The 21,039-nt window shown below is 42.1% G+C and overlaps 1 protein-coding gene across 2 annotated transcripts in view; it reads right to left on the minus strand.

Moving 5' to 3' along the window:
* Nucleotides 1-318: 318 nt before the first annotated feature.
* The window catches only part of LMTK2 (lemur tyrosine kinase 2), a 45,557-nt gene continuing 24,836 nt past the window's right edge, over nt 319-21,039 (minus strand). Inside the window, exons 7-14 of one of the 2 annotated variants that reach the window (XM_035131628.2) lie at nt 16,388-16,521; nt 15,379-15,463; nt 13,621-13,742; nt 12,589-12,738; nt 9,398-12,224; nt 6,806-6,941; nt 5,505-5,753; nt 319-4,471 (exon numbers count right to left, since the gene is read on the minus strand). In XM_035131628.2, coding sequence (XP_034987519.2) covers nt 4,443-4,471; nt 5,505-5,753; nt 6,806-6,941; nt 9,398-12,224; nt 12,589-12,738; nt 13,621-13,742; nt 15,379-15,463; nt 16,388-16,521 — 3,732 coding nt within the window. In that variant the 3' untranslated portion in view covers nt 319-4,442. Of the gene's footprint in view, nt 4,472-5,500; nt 5,754-6,805; nt 6,942-9,397; nt 12,225-12,588; nt 12,739-13,620; nt 13,743-15,378; nt 15,464-16,387; nt 16,522-21,039 lie in introns of both variants that reach the window. The other variant, XM_060282499.1, reaches the window with a different exon arrangement.

Genomic DNA, 21,039 nt, shown 5'->3' on the forward strand with positions numbered 1-21,039 from the left:
TATTTTATACAACTTAAAGCTGAATTTATTTTTATTTTTTACACTCCATTCTTATTTTTAAGGCTATTTCTTATAAGGCTAATAAATTTCCAATTCCATCTTCCAATCTAAATAGCCATTTTACCCGCAATGCAATTTTAAACTGAGTGGATAATTGTGTCTACCCCCCCCCCCAACCTTCCTAACTAAGCTGTCTCCCTCTCAAAAAAAGACAAAAGAATCAGAACTGCATATAAATCAATCTAAAACACTGATTTTTAAAAAGTAGGCATGAATGGCTCTCATTAGTGCTCCATTAAGTATTTTCTTTTTAAAAAAAAGAGAATCCATTTCCAATAAAAGCAGTGGCTTTCCCCTTCTCACTTGTGCACAGAACTTGGAAAATTATTTATCAATTAAAACTCTCTTCATTTTGAATTGCTGCATTGCAAACGTTACTTTACAGGGGTGGGATCTGGGTGAGGGGAACGCATGACCTACTGAGTTGTATCCAAAGCTAACCCAACTCAAAGAGTAAATCCATTGGAATGAATGAAGTTGACTGACTTTCAGTGGGTCTACTCAGAGTACAAGTGGCATTGGATACCACCCTCCATCTTTCAGCCTGGGCCTCTCTGAACTGCTACACCAACCTGGCCATTATGAAAAGTCCAGCTCCAATTTACAAAACACATGGCCCCTGCAGGGGAATAGCAAGAGCACAGCTGCACTGGTACAATTGTGGCGCTGATGCTCCCGGTTCCAGGGCTTATTAACAACCCCACAAAATTGGGTGTTAAATAAGCTCTTGCTAATGCCTTGCTCTGTTCCCCAAGTGACTCTTCTTCCTCACCTTGGAGCAGCAAAGACAAGAGACCCCTTCAACAGCCAAAACTTTCTGGCTGGGCTCTGGTGCCTTCAGAAGAATCACAGGAGAAGAACTTTACAACATAAAGCTTCTTCCTAGCAATTCATCCTTAAAACTGGGGGGTCAGGGTGGAATTGCTTGCTAAAAGTTTTAACATGCAGCTGTTTAAATGTACAGGTGATCTACTGGGGGGGGGCAGTGGGGAAGGGGAGAGAAGCAGCAACCCTAAACACATGCAGCAGCAACAGCAGCAGCGAAGGTTGGGATAAGATGTTAATTCTTGGATTTGCGTCTAGTCCTAAAGACACCACCCTCCTTTAAAAACACAGGCTTTTAAGTATGAAGGAAACATACAACTCCCGCCACCCCCTTGAAGAGAACTGTTACTCGCAACCACCACCACAAATGCTAACCTGCTCAAATCTTGCAAAACACACAACTGTCATCTGGGTAACTAAGGTGCGAAAGGACAAAGAAGTCAGCTTGTGAACCATGCAGCAAAGAAACCATGTAGAGGGTTTAAAAGGTATAAATTTGGTCTTCAAGTGACTTGTTAGGGCTACTAGCCTGTGTGTGTGTGTGTGTGTGTGTGTGTGTGTGTGTGTGTGCACGCACGCGTGCTTTAAAATACACTCGTTTTAAGAGCTTTTGGTTAGTTACAGGTGCCTCACAATATCATTTTGCCCACTATGAGAGAGTTTTGTGTTCACGGGATGTACTCTGAAATTCTGTCTTGCTAATGACACAAATGGACTCTGGGATCTCACCACAGAGTGGAAGAACAAGCGTCAGAGATAGCGACTTTGCATTTCATATGGCCAAAGCAACAAGTGTGTGTTACAGTCTGTGGAGTTGTTTTTTTTTTTAAGCCTCCCTCATCATTAGTGCCAGCCTTATGAATCCATTCCAGGAAGTGTTTTCTATTGCCCCCACCCCACCCCCTACCCCGGACAGCCCTGAAGCCACTTAATGCATCAGATGTTAGGCTTGTGGCTGGCTGCATCTCCAAACTGTGTGAATTCCCCGTGTGAATTCCAATCTGGGAGTAAGCAAGCCAACTTCTATCTGCAGCATGAGACTTTGGAGTGCCGATTCTTTGGCAAAAGGGGGCAGGAAGATGCCTCAAGCACCCAGAAAAAATGCAGTCATGAGGAAAGTGAGATTAGGGTATTCATAATTTTCACACTTTAAAAAAAAGATTGGATAAAAGCAAAGAATACTACCAATGCACCCCTTTACGTCATAAACCAGGGGTGGCTAAGCTGTTCCTCTCCTGAGGCTGTAGGGCTACAACTCCCACCATCCCTAACCACTGGATATGCTGGCTGGGGCTGATGGGAGTTGGAGTCCAACAGCATCTAGAGAGCCACAGCTTATCTCCTTGCCATAAACTAAGCCTGAAGTCATAAACCACAAAGTTAGGGAGCCTATACTTTCTACTGCACAATTCCACATATTGCTGAAAACTCTGTAGGGCAGGTTCACTTTTGTGTTTCCTTGCTTTTAATTTTATTACATTAACAAAAAGCAGAAAGAGGAAGAAACAACCTAATGCAACTTTAAAAATCTCCCTACTTGACTCTGGCCTGTCCAAAAGAGGAAGAACCATTCCAAATAGACCCAAGGCTATAGTGTGTATTTTGAAAATTAATTCAGTGCACATTAAAATTTGCTCCTCCAAGAACAAACATTGTGGGATACTCCAAACTGACAGTATAGCTTTAGAGAAAAGTTGGCACATGAAATGATGTTGCGGGCAAATGCTTGAAGCAATACATGTCTCAAGCTGTTCTATTAATTTTTCGTTAGGACTTCTGAGTTCCTTGTGTAATAGGGGAATCCATAACTCACAGTTTTAATGCACTTCAATTTCTGCCCTCTGCAGGGCTCATGAGAACCAGCCTGGCTGAAGGAGAAGGGCAAAGGAAAGCTCTCAATACTTTCATACATTCTTTGATGAGAAGGTTTAAAAGATACCAATTTTCATGCCATTTACAGATGTTCTCAGGCCTTAAGCAGAAAGAAACCTGTGCAGGTCAGCTAGATAGCTTAATTTTTAAAAAAAAACAAAACATTTTTTTACACACTGCCAAAGCTGAGGCTGCAACACACATTTTACAGCTCAAGTGCTCATTTTAAGAGTGAGACGGGGGGGGGGGGGAGACGGTACCCTGCAGCTTATATTCTGAGTTCACCATACTTAGGAGAGCTATACACTAAACCCCTTCCTATTTTATAAATGTCAGAGTAGCTTTCCAACAGCAACACAGAGCTCTGGCAAGGGATTTAAAAGCTCTGAAAGATCTGGGTCTAATAACACACTGCCAATTAGCCCTTAAGTTTCTATCAGCCATCCTTAAGGTATTAGAACTATCAGTTTTGCATGGAAACCTGCAGTATGTGCCAACTACAGCAGGCACAGAAGACCCAAATCTCTATTGAAGATTGGTTCTCAAATATCCACAGGTGACGCAACAGAGAACCCAGGGAGACCCAGCAAGCCTGCTCTACTAAAGCTGCTTCTTTAGAGAAACCTAACTTCAAACACAAAGAGAAACAGCAACGGCATGAGTCAACACATCCCCTTTTACATTGCATCAGCAGAAATGTGAACAGTTCCCTGAAGATGAGATGAGCGATTCAAGAAGTTACCCAGTAACCAAGACCATCATTTAAGGACACACACACACACATGGATATTGAGTCTTGGGTGCGGAGGGAAGCAAACAGAAGAATGTTACAACACCACAATTTTTTTTAGCCAACTATAACTAAAAAGTCAGTTCGTTGACCACTGTACTGCAAATGGGAATATAAGAAAGTGAATTACCCTTTTAGAAAAGGGGAGAGCATACAAAGCTCCAGAAATTATAAAAACAGGAAGACTCAAGCTCTGTATACCCCGACAAGTACGCTGTGCAAAAAGGGGCACAGGAGCACAAAGCAAACCAGTTAGGCAGGTAAAGGACCCCAACAATTTCCATCAATCAAGAAGCAAAGAAGAATGGCTTTGTACAACGCAGAGGGACCTGGGAAGGGCAGTTACTAGTGCATCTGCAGCTAAGCAAGGTGTGAAGTCTTTGAAATATGGCTTTCTACACAACAGCTCTCAAGTCAGGCAGCTTCAATTGACATAGCCACCTTCTGCTCAGCTATGTACAATTTTACATGTTCATATAGATAATACATTGAGAATACAAAAGGGTATGGTACAATCCTATATATAAACCAGAGCATAACTTGTACATATTTGTTACAAATTGTCTGCAGGATACTTCAAGTACTTTGGGGAGAAGTAGGGGAGGGGAGAGAAGGGGAAAGCTAGCACATGATATATATTTTTAAAGGAAATGCAAAATGCACCAGTTTTCAAAAAACAGTACACTACAAAAAGTAACATCCACCTTCGAGTTCAGGTCTTGGTCTAATATTGCCTTCAGGGTGTGCAAACATCTTGATTATTGGATTTCAGCGGGTCTGCTTTGTTTTCAGATGCAAGAAGGTAGTCGTTTTCGAAAACGAAAATATTGGCGGTTAGGCAAAAAGCAGACGTGACCCCCCACAAAACGATGACCATGCACCGAGGGAAGAAGCTTCAGTCTTTTTCTCCATCTTCACTGCTCCCTGTTGAGAGACACGAGGCTATTAGAGGGTGAGGCTTTGGATATTCTGCCTCCAGAATGAGTTCCTTAAGACTGTGGATTCCTCCCAAGGCCTGTTTCCCAGGGACCTTTTCCTAAAAAAGCTCTGCTGAAATTGCAGCGGGCGGGTGTGAAAGTATTTGAAAGAACATGGATGCATTTTTGTGCAAATCAAATACAGATTGTACCATAATAGTTCCCCAGCAGTTTGGGCCGCTTCCCCCTCCTCCAAAAGTGAGATTCTGACGTTTAAAAAGCACCTGAATTATCCATCTCCTGTTATGAAATCAACCCCGGGGACACAGCTGGAAGTCTGTCAGGCACAACTGTCTAAATCACACAGTTCAATGTCAGGACATAATAGAGCTAACTACACTATTTAAACACTGGCCTTAATGATAAACAAGCAAATACTCCTATCTAATCAGCACTCTGCTGAACCTAATATAAGCTCGTATACCAAACACCAAGGACCCACAAGCACCAGGGGCATTTAGGTGCTCAAAAAATATCCGAGTTTTATGATTAAAAGTAATAATAATCTAGCCAGTGGTGAACTTGCTTATTTGGTGTGCTTTAAATTCTGAAGGACTTGGGCAAAACAAGAGTCAGTTCAGCGCTTGCACCACTCCTATTCGTTTCCAGTGAAGACGGGGCAAGAGAACTACCTACTGGGCTGCATAGGCCAGACATATCTACCTGAGATTTTACTCTCTGTTCTGCCACCTAAAATCCACCCACCTTGCCACACAGTAAAGCCACTTCTACAGGTGAGCTGCAATATGGCGCCAAAGAAAAGGGAGTAGTAGGTATAAATCAGAAAAAGTCAAATACATAGGGATTAAAAAGGACAGCCATGAACAACAACAAGCTATTTAGGAAAAGGGTGGGCAGAAGGTAGAACAGGATCTACTTTCCTTACTCACAATTTTATCATCTTTTAATAATCGCTTGAGCAAGCATTGCTCGAAAACCATACTGATGTAACAAACTAGGGCTTGAAGGAAAATACTTGCCTCCCTGTTCAATATCAGAATCCGTAAAGTGAGTGAGCGAGAAGCTTGCAATGTTTGCTGGAGAGATAGAGAACCTGGAGTAAGGTAAAGGATTCGACCAGTTTTGTTCAGAGCTTCGAGGCAGTGGTGGTGGGGAGAAGTACTTTGAGGTCTGAAGAGAAGGCTTGGAACTAATGAGGCTGTTTGCTGCCTTTGCTATGAAAGAGGGCTCTGGAGAAGAGAAGTCATCGTCCCATTCAAAACCTCCACCTAGAACAAACCACACACACATTAAAATAGAATAAAAATCTGGAGAAAATGCCGAAATCTCCAGGGAATGGAACTTGCAATTAGTTCAGAGAAGATTCTCTCCTCTCTGTGGATTAGGCTTATAGCCAGTATCAGAAATCTTTAAATGCATCAACTGAAGCAGACGAACGGCATGAAAATTGGACATATGATAATGAAGCACACACATGCTATATTTTCCTACTTCTAAGAGCACAAAACCAGATTTTTTTAATCCTAAGGTAAACACATGGACAAAATAGGGGCCTATAAAAAAATAAGGTGATGCATTACACTGATTTTTGCAAAGTGAAGCACAGAGTATGTCACCAGATTCCCTTATATATTCTCTTCGGTAGGGATGGATGGTATACAAGGAACAAACTCTTCTGGTTGGTTTTCTCCTTGCAGACCACCACACTTCCTTAAATTTTAACTTAAATCTGAATATTTACACTGAAAAGTGGAATTTCTGTTCAGCATGTGATCAACATTTAAAAGTTATTTCGGAGCTTTGTCCTTTATTTTCAGGTAGTCAATAGGGTGGGTGACCTAGCAAATTCTAAAGGCATCAACAGAAGCTTCACAAGTGAAAGGAAACCACAGTTAAAGCAAAGTAAGGGTGGTTATCCTATCTATACAGAGGAATCTGCCTCATAATGAGAGACACCGTTGGCCTACCTGGCACAGTACTGTCTGGCATCAACTCTCTAAGCTTCCAGACAAGATTACTATCCCTATCCAATCTAGAGCTCCACTACTAAGCCATGGTCCTTCTTTTAGGATCATTGTAACGCCAACATCTTTATGGGAAAATTGCAATTGGTTTGAACTGAAGTAAGCTTGGTTTTAGATTAATCATTGGTAGTAATACAAAATTCCAAGTTATCCACATCACCAATGAACACAGCCGGTTAGAACAAGCATTCAAGCAAAGAAACGAGTGGAAGAAAACGTACTTCTTTTGCTTGGGAACTTTGCATCTTAATTTTATAAAGGAATACACTTAAACTTGCAAGGCAAATATTAAGTACCTTCTTCGTCTGTAGAACTTTCTGAATTTGTAAATTTATTCAAGTAACCAGGGCCTGAAGCGGGAACAGGAGTGTTATCAGAATCTGATTGGTTTGATTCTGTAGCACGATTTCCGAGCTCTTTGGTTGGTGTTTCCTAAAAAATAATCCAAAGAAATACTATTACTTCCATTATCGTATGCATGTGATGCTTCACCAGTTGAAACCATATTGAAGATCTACAGTGTAGTATTTCAAAGCAGCCCAGATTTCCTTGGTCTTGGGGGATAGGGGTGGGGATGTTGATGTACTACAGAATCATAGAATTGTAAGGAACCCTAAGGATCATCTAGTCCAGGGGTCCCCAAACTTTTTCAGCCAGGGGCCGGTCCACCGCCCTCAGAGCCTGTGCTGGGCCGGACTATTTTTTTTTGGGGGGGGGGAGCCAAAATCCTATACACATTGCAGATCGGCAGGTAGCGTGGGCGGCGGGTGGCCAGCGGCAGCGGTGGCAAGGGCCCAATCCAGCCCTATGGCAGGTAGCGCGGGCGGCGGGAGGGCCCGATCCCGCAGCAGTGGAGACAGCGGGGAGAGCCCGATCCAGCCTCGCAGCAGCAGCAGGGGGGGGCACGATCCTGTGAGCGGCGGAGACAGCGGGGAGAGCTGGATCGCGCGCACAGCGGCGGCGATTGCGGGCCCGATCCACGGTGGGGAGAGTGCGATCGCACGCGCGCAGCAGCAGCCAATTGCGGGCCCAGATCGTGGTGGGGAGATAGCGATCGCGCGCGCAGCGGCAGCCGATCGCGGGCCCGGTTTGCGGCGGGGAGAGCGTGATCCGGCCCTATGGCAGGTAGCGCGGGCGGCGGGAGGGCCCGATCCCGCAGCAGCGGAGGCAGTGGGGAGAGCCTGATCTCAAACCCTGGCCAAGGCATCTTCAAACCTAATTGCCTGATGGGGAAACTTTTGGTATGGGGAGTCACCATACTCGCAGAGGGTTACCAACAGCCATGGCAGGCCATGGGGTAACGTAGCAGTCCCCCAGTAACATCTTCTGTGACCGGACCTCCAGAAAGAACCACAGCTCCCACAATACAGCACCCCCAAGTACCAAAAAGATTCCTACCATATAAAACCTTTTGTGTGGATCAACACACCAAAAGATCTTGGTAAAACATAACTCAATTATTTTGGACAGCACTCAAAAGTTAAGAAACTCTGCACCATTCCGCAAACCTAATCATGGTTCATTTCTAGAGGTCTGGGTTTTTTTGTTTTGTTGCTTTTTTATATAATTAGAGGCCTCAATTTGCTGTGCTAGTTTGCTTTCCCACAAGGTATAAAAGGCACCTTGTGGCCTATCTTATTACAGAAGTAGGAACTAGATACACAACCTTGGACTTTACTGTAAAGTAGGTCAACTATTTTCAGAGAGAGGGAGAGGGAGTGTACACACATAACCGTTCTAACTCTCAAAGAACTACAGGCAACCCATGTTCTTCACAATCACAATTGCAGGTTACAGTGACCACCCATTGTTTCAAGCCCCATGGGCTTCTTTGCTTAAATCATTGCCATTTAGTGCAATTAGGAGGAGAGTTTCATAGAGTTATTGCAGCATGGCTCAGGATGATATATTCCTTTATTGAAGACCACTTCTTCTTAGTGGGACACTGACTAGGAAAATTACAGGTAATCTGAATATTTTAGTTATATTTAATTGTATTTACCTACCTCTGCCACAAACATGGTATGGACTAAACAGGACAGATCGAGGTGCTCATAAACTTGTCCTATGATGCTCTTTTTTTAGAATGAACAATCAACTCCAATCACCCATCTTAGTTCAAACCCTTAAAAATCATGTGGGACAACAGGAATTCAGGCTTTTCCCTTCCTTTTATGATTTAACACAGCTTGTGTGTCGTGGTAATGATTTATTGTGAAAGCACCAAACTGTATGAAGAGGAAACAAACCACGACCTCTGGCCTTAGCATTACACCCAAACCAAGGTTTGTTTCACTCCAAAAGGTACCATGGTTCATCAGAGCAGAACCGCAATCTGTAGTTTAGACATTGCGCTAAGCCAGAGACAGCAGAGTAGGCACAATCAAATCGAGCACACCTTTTTATGGCTTACCGTGATCAGTGTGCATATCCATTACTTGCACAGCTTTTGAAAACACAGGAAGAGCCTGCAGGATTAGGCCAGTGGCCCATCTGGCCCTGCATCCTGTTCTCACAGTGGCCAACCAAAAGTCCATGGGAAAGACGCAAGCAGGGCCTGAGCTTATCAGCACTCTTCCCCACCTGAGATTCTCTGATCTCTATCATGAACTCCCGCAAACACACAATATTTAGATTTTAATAGATTATGAAAACTCTGGCCTCCAAGATTATGTAGCTATTCTCTCTTCTCCTCCCCTACCTCCTTGCACAAACTTGCCACAGTGAGCCCAAGGTTTCCAATTTGATGGTGTTTCCTGCTTGGCAGGGGGTTGGACTGGATGGCCCTTGTGGTCTCTTCCAACTCTATGATTCTATGACCATGATCTTTCCACCACCAGCAGGCATTTACATTTTAGAGAACAAATAACGAGAAAAACATCAGATACCTGATCGAAAAGATAGACTGTGACATCATCAAAGAATGTTACTGCTTTCCTCTCATTCTTCATAAAGTTTTCAGAAGGGTTGTTCTGCCCTGGTGGCTTCGGATGTTTTAACAAGCTCCTTAGATGTTTGCCATCATCGCTATCAGTAAGGATCACTGGTACTTGATGGACAATTTCCTCATCGCTGTCAGAGCTAAGTCCATGCAAGTGGAAAGTTCTCATATCATCCTCAGAATCATCACTGTTCTCATCTTCTTCATCAGCATCATCCCCATCCACTGATAGATCAAGCATCCCAGAAACATCAAGTTTTCCAAGGTATTTTCCTTCGATGTCTGGCTCTTTCAACTTATTATGACCTTCAAAATGGCACACTAAGGATTTCTCCAACACTTCAGCAGGGCCATACAAGTTAGGGGTGAGCTTTATCTCTCTCTCAGGAAGGAAGTCTGCTGTGTTAGTGCCTGTGCAAGAGACACTTCTGAGGGAATCCTCATATATGATCTCAATGTCATCTTCATCAGTAGCCTCTAGATCTACCACAGGTAGCAATGAAGCTGTATTGTCACCTTTATGAAGACACTCTAGATTTGTTTCAGCGGTCTCCAGCTTCTCCTCCAACTCTACCTGCAAGCGTGAGTTCATTATGAACTGGTCACTGGCTACTTGATCATCACTTGACCGATTTTCTGCATTTTTATTCTCTTCTATTTCAAAGTAGTCACTGCACATACCACCCTCTGTTCGTACTTGAGCGTCTGTCAATGTATTTATAACCTCAGATTTCTTATCTAGTTCAGAATCGTTATCAGAAAAATAGGCAGAATCCCTGTACGAATTCTGGATGCCACCAAAAGAAGTCTTAGAGATGCCTTCAAATGTATCCATGGTATCTGCTGTGCCTAAGTCTGTATTGACATCTGACGACAGAATGACCATAGGCTTATCATGCAAAAGACCATCACCAGCAGCACTGGACAAAGCCATGTCTTCATTGGAGTTGCTGCCAACAAGGTGTGAAGTCCATTCAGGAGACTCCAGGTTTTCAGTTTCATAGCCACTGTCAGCAGGTTTATCAGGTGGCAAAGGTTTCTGGGGGCTCTGACCCACTAAAGACTCTAAGACCTCAATAACATCTAATGAATCCAATGAGTCTGGTGTATCAACAGACTGCCCCATGCTCTGTGTGGGAGCTGATAAACTGTCCTCCAGTAGACTGTCGTGACTTGTACGGTCTGAAGGAAGGACAGACAAAAGTGCAATATCCTTGACCGGGGTCTCCTTGTTACATTTCTGAACCTCGGTTAAAGTTTCGTCCGTTGGCTCCAGAATATACTCATCACCTTGCTCTAATCCAGTTGGCTTACTCTTCAGATCCTCTTGAGCATGGAGTCCAGTGCTATGACAGGGGCTACTCCCATTAGTTTGGTTTTTGGCATTCATGGGCAACGTTTCATTAAAGCCAGCTTCAGAGACTTGATCCATGTCAAGGTAAGAGTAATCAATACTGCAGGCAGAGTTATCATTAACTTCTATGTTAGGAGAGGGTTTTTCAGTTCCTGATAAGGGGGATACCTCCTCCTTATCCACAGCAGGTGACCTAGGAGACATTTGACCTTGCATAAGGTGCTGGGGCGGAATACTTTTGCTTTTATTTGTGCTCATTTGCACAAAATGTTCGTCTTCATGGACTGGAGAATTCCCAGCCATTTTAAGTCCAACCCCCAGAGAGTTTGTATTTGGTGGATCTAGCATTTTTGTGTTGTCAGATGCTATTTTTAAGTCACCACCACCAGTTCTGTTACTCAGTGCCCCCTTTAGTAAATTGTTCTCTTGAAGGAAAAGAAAGTTATCCGACAGCTCTTCTGAAGTCAGTAAGCTAGGATCAGACTGCATTATGATATCCTCCTGCAAGCAAACAGCTTCACTTTCAGAAGCATGTTTGGGACTTCCCTTCTGGAGCTGATCAACTACAGACCCCTCAAGACCTGAATATGAAACTGCTTCAAGTTCGACATGAATATCATTTAGATCAGCCACCTCAAACCTATTTCTCGTATCTGTAAATTGTTCCATTCTGTCGATATCACTAAATATATCTTGGAAAGGACTTTCAGGACAATGAACATGGAAATCCTGTTCCTTGGGATATGTATTGTAATGGAGAGAGTCCCTATCTGTAGTGGATTCAGCAACAAAGTCCCCAAGAACTATGAAGTGAGAGTTTTTGTCCTTTACAACTGCATGACTGTTCATGTCAGTCATCAATATAGAATCCTGGTTATCAAAGTTTACACTATTGTCTCTGCTCTTCTCTTCTAACTGGATGTAATAATCATTTCCAACAGAAGGCTTTTGGGCATTAAACACGGGAAGTTCCCCAGCGACACGAAGCACATCCTGCCCACTTTCAACTTGATCCCCAGGTCCTTGCTCCGTAAGTGTGTTCTCAAAAACCTCCACTGGGAAGAAGATATTGGTATAAGCCATTCCCTCATCAGGATTTGCCTGGCTGCATTCAAAGTGGTCTTGTTTGGCTGCTTCCCAGATGCATTCAAAGTTGAGCCCTCGACTTGTTTCAGTTACCGTGAGAACTTCTTCCATCTCACGGCCAAACCTGTTGCCTGTGAAATGGTCCAGGATTGGAAAGGCAGAGTTACCAGAGGACTCTCTGTTTGAAGTATCAGGCTTGAGATCATTCCACTGATCAGGATCAATCACCGAATCCCTTTGACTTTGCATACGGAGAAACGTTAGAAGCTTATGCACTTCGTCTGCTGTTGCTCTCTTGTCTGGAGACAGCCAACAGAACTGCAAAACTTCATACCTGTGAAAAGAACAACATATTCCATTTTCAATAATGTAGGTAATAATGGCCATTAAGAAAAGTCAGTGCTGTATCAGGACAACAATTCCTGTCAATAGGCAATAAGTCTTCTTAAGTTTGAGAAACATGCCAATTGTTTTACTTCTACTTATTAAGTACTTGCAAACTTTTTACTACTGTGACTTATTTTTGGCATTGCAAAAGAGACCTCCCAATATTCAATCTCTGCAGTGTCACAGGGAGGTGGTCACAGGGAGCCACAACCTGCCCACTTCTGCCCTTTCCTAGTAGTCTTAAAGGGCTATTTTAAAGACTGATGAAATTAATTGAATATAACTGGATACTTCAAATACTCAGGTTTTACCATCTATCAGAATATGGCTGCTCAAGACAAGGTTCCGAAAGCTTAGTCTGCTTCTCTTTTATGACCTGCACCAGGACTTCATCATCAGATAAATGTGAGTAAGGCTTCACAGCACCGCTGAAAAGCTCCCATAGCGTTACACCTAGTGACCTGCAAAAATAAAAGTCTTCAATAACAAGATGCCAGAACACAACACAATTATCCCATCATGGTACTCAGTCCATAAGCTATGTTGACAGGGATACCAAACACTCTAGGTGTGAAACTCGTTCACTAGCAAGGTCTAGATCCCTAACTCCAAAAGCTCAAATTACAAAACACCCAGCTGTGGAATAATGTGCAAAAACCTACTACTCAATAGTAAATCCCAACCCTGTTACATTGGGGCCTTTGGAGATATATATTATATATGCATGCTAGCAATCCACTCTGCAGATTTGCTTTGAAGGGAACCACTGGACAGTTCCTAACACACTCATGTCATTCAGAGGAATGGCTGAAACAATCTCAACAATCTCTGCCTTGCCAATTTCCTCTCTACCTCCTCTGTGTGCAAGGACAGAAAACTTCAATTTTCCCTTTAGAAAGAGGCAGCAGTTTGCCATTACGTATGAATTCATAGGATTGTGGTTTGTTCTGAATACTGTTACAAGAAACCAGAATTTCAAACCATGGTTTGAAACTCCAGTTTATTTTTAACGTATGGTATTTTAAACAAACCAGAATTCTTTGAGTTTGTACAAAGCAGCAAACCGCAGTTTGCTTTAAGTGAAAGCAGAAGCTCTTTTCCCTTTCCCCTTTCACAGTCTACAATCACTTTCAATGATTTTGACCAAATATGGGTGATGGTGGTCCCTTCAGATATTGCTGGACTCCAGCTCCTATCAGCCCCAACCAGCACAGCCACAGAATGATAGGAGCTATAGTCCAACACCTAGAGAGCCACAGATGTCCCAACCCTGGCCAAGATCTCCCTCTGAACCAGGCCAAACACTTTCAATTAAGCAAAGCCTTAGACTATTGTTTCCATACCAGATATTACTGTACTTTGTTTGCTCAGCTGTTAACAGTCTGTCCTGAAAGCTAGTCACCAGCTCTGGTGCAGTCCATCGAAGAGGCACAAGCTTCTTTTCATCTGTTTCAATATAATCTTCCTATTATATCAAGGAAAGAGACAAAAAAATTCAAAGGGCAAACAAAAACCATACACTGTCAAATGCTGTTTTTTCCTCTCATGCCTCAGATTCCTTGGAATTAGAGAACCCTTGAATTGCCTTTGGAAAAAAGAAAGGTCAGCACAAGGGAACCGAAGCCAAAAAACACAATGAAGGTTCAAAATGATGCTAAAGTTGGAGGAAATATTGGGGATTGCAATGTGCCCAACGTGTTTTGGAGTAGAGTCTTTCAGAAGTAAATGTCATAAATAAATCACTACCAAAAAATGAACAGAAATCTCTTTGCCCCAGAAGGTGGAAATACTCTGAAATGTATTGGGCAAAATCCAGTATTTAATTCTATGGCTGAATTTCCTATTGATTTAGTTCAACTGAAAAATCAATAAGTAATGATTAACTTAGTCTGTATAACAGGCTTTTTGGCATCTGTAGCTTCTGGCTAGCCTTTCTGCATTGGAAACCTGCAAACCTGCAATTCAGTGCTCTCCTAGACATCTGTGGCAAGTAATAATTCCCTATACTTCAGCACTGCTGCCGTAGGAACTGAGCTAGTTGCACAGCCTCCCTACTACTGTCTCTTAGCAGAGAAGCACTGTGGAAGCTATATGGTGGAAGGGGGAAAGTGAAAGCTACATGCTCAACATTATCCTGTAGCAACAGAGCAGTGCTATAGAAGTTGGGTGCATGGACCATCTTCAGTGCCATTTGTGGCCAGAGAGAGAACTTGGTGACAGCAGAATCAGTAGCATGGAGACAGGAAGCATAAGATTGGGGCAATCAATCAGAATGTCCAGGCAGTGTCTCCTACGGGTTTATGCAGGTCCACATTAAAGTAGACTGCTCAAAAAAACAGACTGGTAGCTAGACCACTAAATTAAAGCATTTAGGTGGAACCTAGTATTTTATTTTATTGATCCATGGCACTCAGGTTTTATAATGCAAAAACAAATTTAAATTGTTTACCAAAAATGAGAAATTTAGCTGTCTGTGACATGCAGAGATAATATTTATTCACCCTAATGACATATATTTCATCCAAACAAGTCTAAATAGCCAGTGTCAACAATCATCGTATGGATAAATTTAGGTACATTCGATGCTCATTAAATGCACTACATGGTGCAAGCAAAGGTGAAATGAAGCTCCAACAAGTTTTCTGTTTAAATGAGAAGCAGCCAATAGTGGTTTGCCATTTTTCCTGGAGGAATGACAGGAGGGAGGATGCAGAAAAAACATTCAGGGGAAGGATTAAGTATGCCCTCTCTATGCCTCAGATCAACACCAGAGGCTGCTTTTAATTTTTTAAGGAGTGTTCCTATTCCTACTGGATTCAGTTACCAGCACAAGATTGCACAGGCCTTAATATCAGCAGGATATAGTACCTCCTAAATGGCACAATCCTGATGACATATGCAAATTACTGCACTAGAACAAAAACAGTAGATGGAGAAGATCAGCAAGTCCAGCATAAACAGATGCAACAAAGAGCAGTATAAAAATGGAGATTTCAATGTGCACCATTATCGAGCTACACAATTCTCACAGTTCAGCAAGCCCACACAAAAGAGTAGTTTGTAACTTTAGCCATAGCCATTCTGCAAATGTGTCAACTTACCTTATACCTACTGAATCCTATTCCATAATCCCCCACTTTTACGTTTAGATCGGATGTAAGGAAGCAGTTGCGTAAGGCTAGGTCACTGGGAAAAAATATCAAAAATACTGCAATGAGAACAAAAGTTCACAATAGCTCCTATGATTTTAAAAAAAATCAATAATGTAGCCAAGATCATCTGACACAGCACAATATTAGATTACAGCTTTAAATATAGCACCAGGCATTCAAAAATCATCATGAAACAGACATGTGCTTATCTGAGCCTTGGAGAACCAGAATGGTGAAATGGATCAAAAATTGGACTTTGGCTATAAAGCATGAGTGAAGCTGCAACATTCACTTGGTGATCTTAGGCCAGTCTGCTGCAAATGACATCTTTGTGAACAAACAGCAGCTGGAGGGTGGGGGGGGGGAAGAGGGATATATTTGGCAAGAAACAGGGGAAGGGGTCCAGATCAGGGCCCTGCAGCTGTTTTTTCTTCAAAATAGAAAATAGAAGTGGCCAGCTAAACAAGACTTTTTAACAAGCAAAAATTAGGTAGTACGTTGCTGTTCAAATACTGTTGTGCACGTCATCCAGGTCAACCTAGATAACCACTGCATAGACAGACTACAAGCAATTTCATTAGGGTTGAGTTTCTGTGGATAAATGGCAGTTCAGTTACTGGCCCCATTCATGTCAGGATTTTATTCATACATAAACTGTAAAATAAAAAGGGGTTGTGATTCAGTTGAAGAAATGTGTGCATTTATAAGACTATGCTACAGCCACAACCTCCACTTTGTGATCTTTCAACTCATGGATGGAAGCAAAACAAGAAACAGAACAGAATATAAACGTCTTTATATTCTCTGGCGAGGGGTAGTGGGAAATGCAAAGAAGAACGCTGCTGCTATATTCAGCATGACTAAGAACCTACTAAATCTAGTATTTCAGAACTAAGGGATTTGTCTTTGTCTTTTATGTAATGTACATGCAAAAGCATTATTCATTTGGAAGCCATACCCATGGACAAAATTATGTTTATGCATTATGCAGAGTCCAGCTGCAATCTCACACGCCATCCTTTGTAGCAGCATTATTTGGGAATCTCCTTTAATATTCTCCTGTTCATTGCAAAGGTACGTTTTTAGGTCACCCTGTAAAACAAGAACAGTCATCAATGCCTTCTCAAGCTGGTTGCACTTAACAGTTATTTAATGAAGCAGCAGCTAAGTGCAGTTTAGGTCTTGCCAGTCAACAAGGTTATAAACATTAGTTATAAATAAGCTTGCACTCAGAGAGCACTGTCGTCAAATTTCAAGTCTCCATAACGTTTTTTAAAAAGTCAGCTGAGGTACACACCGTGACTGTTTTAAAGCTACTTAGGACTTATTTGTGCACTTAAGATAACAACTGGTCTGGAATAACGTTACGGGAAAATGAAAAAGTGGAAGCTATGCCCACAGGTCTTCTCTGGGACAGGAAAAGAAAGGGGCTAAGAGGATAAGAGGCAAGAATGACAATGCATGGAAGAATGGATAGCAGCACTGATCTCTGTGCCAAGTGACTGTGCTTATGAACCTGTCTCTCTAATATACATTAGCCACTACACTGCACCAGCCCTGCACATAAGGGCTGGTTTAAAGCAGACTCACACCACAGTCAAGTACTCTGAAAAACACATCTACTATACTAGGATCACACGAATTGATCTGAGAGACTGATCTTGAGTTTCAACATTTATTCACTGCAGCAAGAGGGCCGGACACTTATTAGTAGACTGTATAAGAAAACTGCAGACGGGTGAAGGGAACACAAGTTCCATGCTAAATTTCAAAGTGTACATCTCTCAATCATAAATGGATGTCCACCACTCAACTATTCTATGTTTGTTAACCGGCAGCTGAATGTCTGGGCGCAGCTGAAAAGAAATTGGGTTGAAGGCAGCATTTAAATTCTATCTGGCTTCTAACTTGCAATGCCTCTACCCATAAACACATTACAGAAGCATGTGCACAAAGCAGAGGCAAAACTGCTTCACCAACCCTAGATGGCAGCAAACTATTAGGCAAAAGTCACAGCAGCATAAGAGAAGTTTGTTTTTCAGCAAGACACCATTTGCTGAATTACCTCCTACAATTTGCAAGTAAAAATGATTACAGGTTGTTAAATGAGTCTACTGCTCTATGTTTTGCGGGGGTGGGTGGGTGTTATTTTGTTTTTTAAGAAAGCCACTTCTCCTGGACGGGCTTCTACTCAAAATTCATTTGCACTAAAACAGCTCACACGAAAATGTCCTTTAACCTACGTCCTACACCTTCCAGAATGCAAGTGTAAAAAGCAGAGATGAAGAAGGGCATGAACAAAGCTTGACTGGGAAACTGCTTAAACACTTCCTCTGCACAACAGCAGGCTGCCAAGTGGCTAAAATAGTTCTGAGCATAATGGGTTAGCACAGTCTGGAGATGCATCTGTTAATTTGCAATGCACAACATATTTAGGGTTGTTAGGGAATTTTATAGGGGGGGGCACCCAAACGAGGCTTCATTTGGGAATCAAGATTGGCACTAATGCCCTCAAGGGGACCCCATTTGATTCTACAACACCACTCTAGTATCGCACCAACACGAACCCCTCAAGATCAAGCCCTGAGTAATAAAGGCTCCCTTTCCTACCCTTTCTCTGTTGCCTGAGACTCTATGTAACCATATTTCTTTATGAATGAATACAGTGTATCTTTATTTCTAAATGAAACCTCCTTTTTGCGACTCTGGCCAAGGGCTCTCAGGGATGCAGGGAACAGCCATAATCCCTTAAGCAAGAGGTCAGGTAGCCAGGGTGGTGCTCCTCTGCATATCCATAATCCATTCAGGTACCATCTCCTGCCATTCCCAACCCTCCGAAGCCAGAGGCAATACACACAACTGGACCCATTGTTTCCCCCCACCAGGTACTCAAGGATCCCTTCCCAGATACTTACTGGTACTTGCTTAACAATGTCCTGGGACATCCTTATGCTAATCCTGCTTACCTCCTGTTTACCTGTATGCTAATGCCCCTTGCACCTTCCCCTTTTCTGACGTTTTACCCTGTCACAAGTGATGTATGTATGATGCTTTCGATGTGCATTATGGGATGGTGGTGGGAAGTTTTAAAAGTTCTTGCAGCCCTGTTCACGGTGTTCAGTCTGGCATTGAACCTGCTGCGCAGTAATAAACCTTGCTGTTTGCTCCGGATCGTGGCTGGACTCCTTCCTTTTATACTCCGCAACAACCACAGGCCCTTGCCTGATGAGCTGGGTGGCTGAGCATTCTCGCACCCAGAATTTTGCCCTAACAGGGTGCAACATACATTTGCAGCTCTCTTGTTTTAAGAACCTGCACTTGAATAACACAGTGTAAGTTTCCTTTTATAGCTTCTGAAGACTCACAGCTAACAAGATTAGAAATCAACTATGGGCTGTCATGTTCAAAGCAAAATCCCAAACCCAGGCTTGTCTCTGCAGGTACACTCAACAAGGAACTATGGCCAACCACAGCTCCCTGACAAGCATATGGTTGCAAATGTGAATTACGTTGCATTCATACTTTTAAAATATAAGTTAACTTCTGTATATCCTGATGTTAACTTGGGGCTCCCAGCGTTCTCTCATCCAGTTGACTCATTAGGCCTGCACCAGTTAAATTCAGTATTGTAATGTCAAGTGCTCCCAAACCATTCAATCAGCCCTCCATTCACCTTTACACACATTTTTTACATTTACATTTACAGTTAAGACTATATTATGTGTGAACTGGTCCTAATCCCTTTTGAACTTCAGAAAGAAAATGCTAAAGATGTAACAGGAATCAGTATACAGTACAGTACTTTAAGCTTCTTTACGCAATAGTTTAGTAGAAATTAATGGGCTTCTGCATACAATTCCAAATTGCTACTGTGTGTCTCTTCAGCAGAAGAGGAGAGAGAAAGGAAGAGGAAGGAAAGGATATACAGTTTCTACCACTGGCATCCCAGAAAATTTAAGGCTTCCTTCAGGAATGGTGCCAAGCTACAACTATTCATTGCTCATGTTTGTTACCCACACAGTAATGACATTTTTCAAATGTGCTACAGAACTTTTTCTGGAATTAATACATTAGGTTTCTTCAATACCTGGTTTGGAAACTGAATTTCAAAAAGGCACTAGTATAGCATGACTGACTTGCTCTTTCCTTGGTTCCTGTTGTATGAATTGTTAAAAGCCAACTCCCTCTAATCCATAGTTTACTTTTCTAGTTTAACTATTTAATCAAACTGTTTGACTGAAATATATGTTGCCAAGCAAGGCGCTCCCAATTAAATGTTAGCAGATTAGGCTTTGGAAAGTATTTTTAATACTAGTAAGTTATGCAAACTGCAGTTGGTAAGAGCCATCTCAGAAGAGTCATTCTCCCTGCATTCAAGGGAAGAGGAAATGCCTTTTCCAAGACGATACATCCTATAACACATGCATCATCTTAACACACAGTGCTTCTTAAGAACTATTTTTCCAAATGCAATGTTATGCAGGAGTAGATGGATGAAAATCGAAAACAATTGAGACTCCCCCCCCCTTCATCAAGCAGCAACTGAATTTTAAAACCAAATTGGAAAACCAGAGCAAAAAAGAGGTGCGATCTGGAAGCCACTTAAATCCTCCTTCGTGGCTGCCTTCTCTGCATACAGTTGTTTGCGTGTAATGGCTTGCCACACAGCAACCTTCACCACATCATTGCAAGCTTCTCAAATGAGGAGAGGGGGAGGGGCTTACCTGCCCATAGGAACCACTACCATCCAGTAATTTGCTACAAGGAGAAAACCACTAGAGGGAGATATTTAAAGCACCTGCTCAAGCTATAGCAATGCCTATACAGTACTTTGGAACTCCCTGCCGATTGATGTTAAGCAGCAACTATTATATTACTGTACTCTTAGTACACTGTCTATGTATGTTTTTGCTTTGTACTGTACTCTATTAGATGCCTGCTGAGAAAGTTTCTGTTTCAGAGGATCTATTCAGACACATGCTTTGTTTATCTGTTTGCAAATTTGCTTCACATGTTTTGTTTAGATTTTTAAAAAAGTTTTAAAATGTTTGTTAAATTGTTTATTTTGCAGGTAGCATGCTCCTTGTTCCAACTCCAGTAGGTTTTTTTTTAAAAAAATTCCTCTTATGGTTCTCCATTTCTCTCAAACTCTAAGGTTTGATGGTTTTTCTGGAACATTTTCCTATGCACATTAGGGTTAATTTGCATCAGAAAATGTTCTGATGCCTTGAGAGTGATCTAACGTAGTATGCTTATTTTACTTGTATTTAGCAAACAAATCTTTAAAAACAGCCAAGCTGTGCTATTGTTGTATGTGGAATTGGTATCTATTCACCACTGCTCATGAACTTAGGAAAGAAAAAAATCCCATGGAAAAATAAAGTTGTAGAACATTTTGGGTTTTGGAATTACTGGCTGGAATTAAGTTACTACTAATGGGCATGATGAGAGTGATTTTTACAGTGGCTAATTGATCTATTTGGGGGTATTTTTTTGAGGGCGGGGAGCAGAATAGGTGTCTTATTCTTTCAAAGCTTTGCAAAGTTTATATGTAAACTTCCTTGGGCAGTCCTTAAAGGAGATATGGGTGAGTTAGTGACAGAGGGAGTC

This window comes from Zootoca vivipara, chromosome 14, assembly GCF_963506605.1.
Source record: "Zootoca vivipara chromosome 14, rZooViv1.1, whole genome shotgun sequence".
NCBI lineage: Eukaryota > Metazoa > Chordata > Lepidosauria > Squamata > Lacertidae > Zootoca > Zootoca vivipara.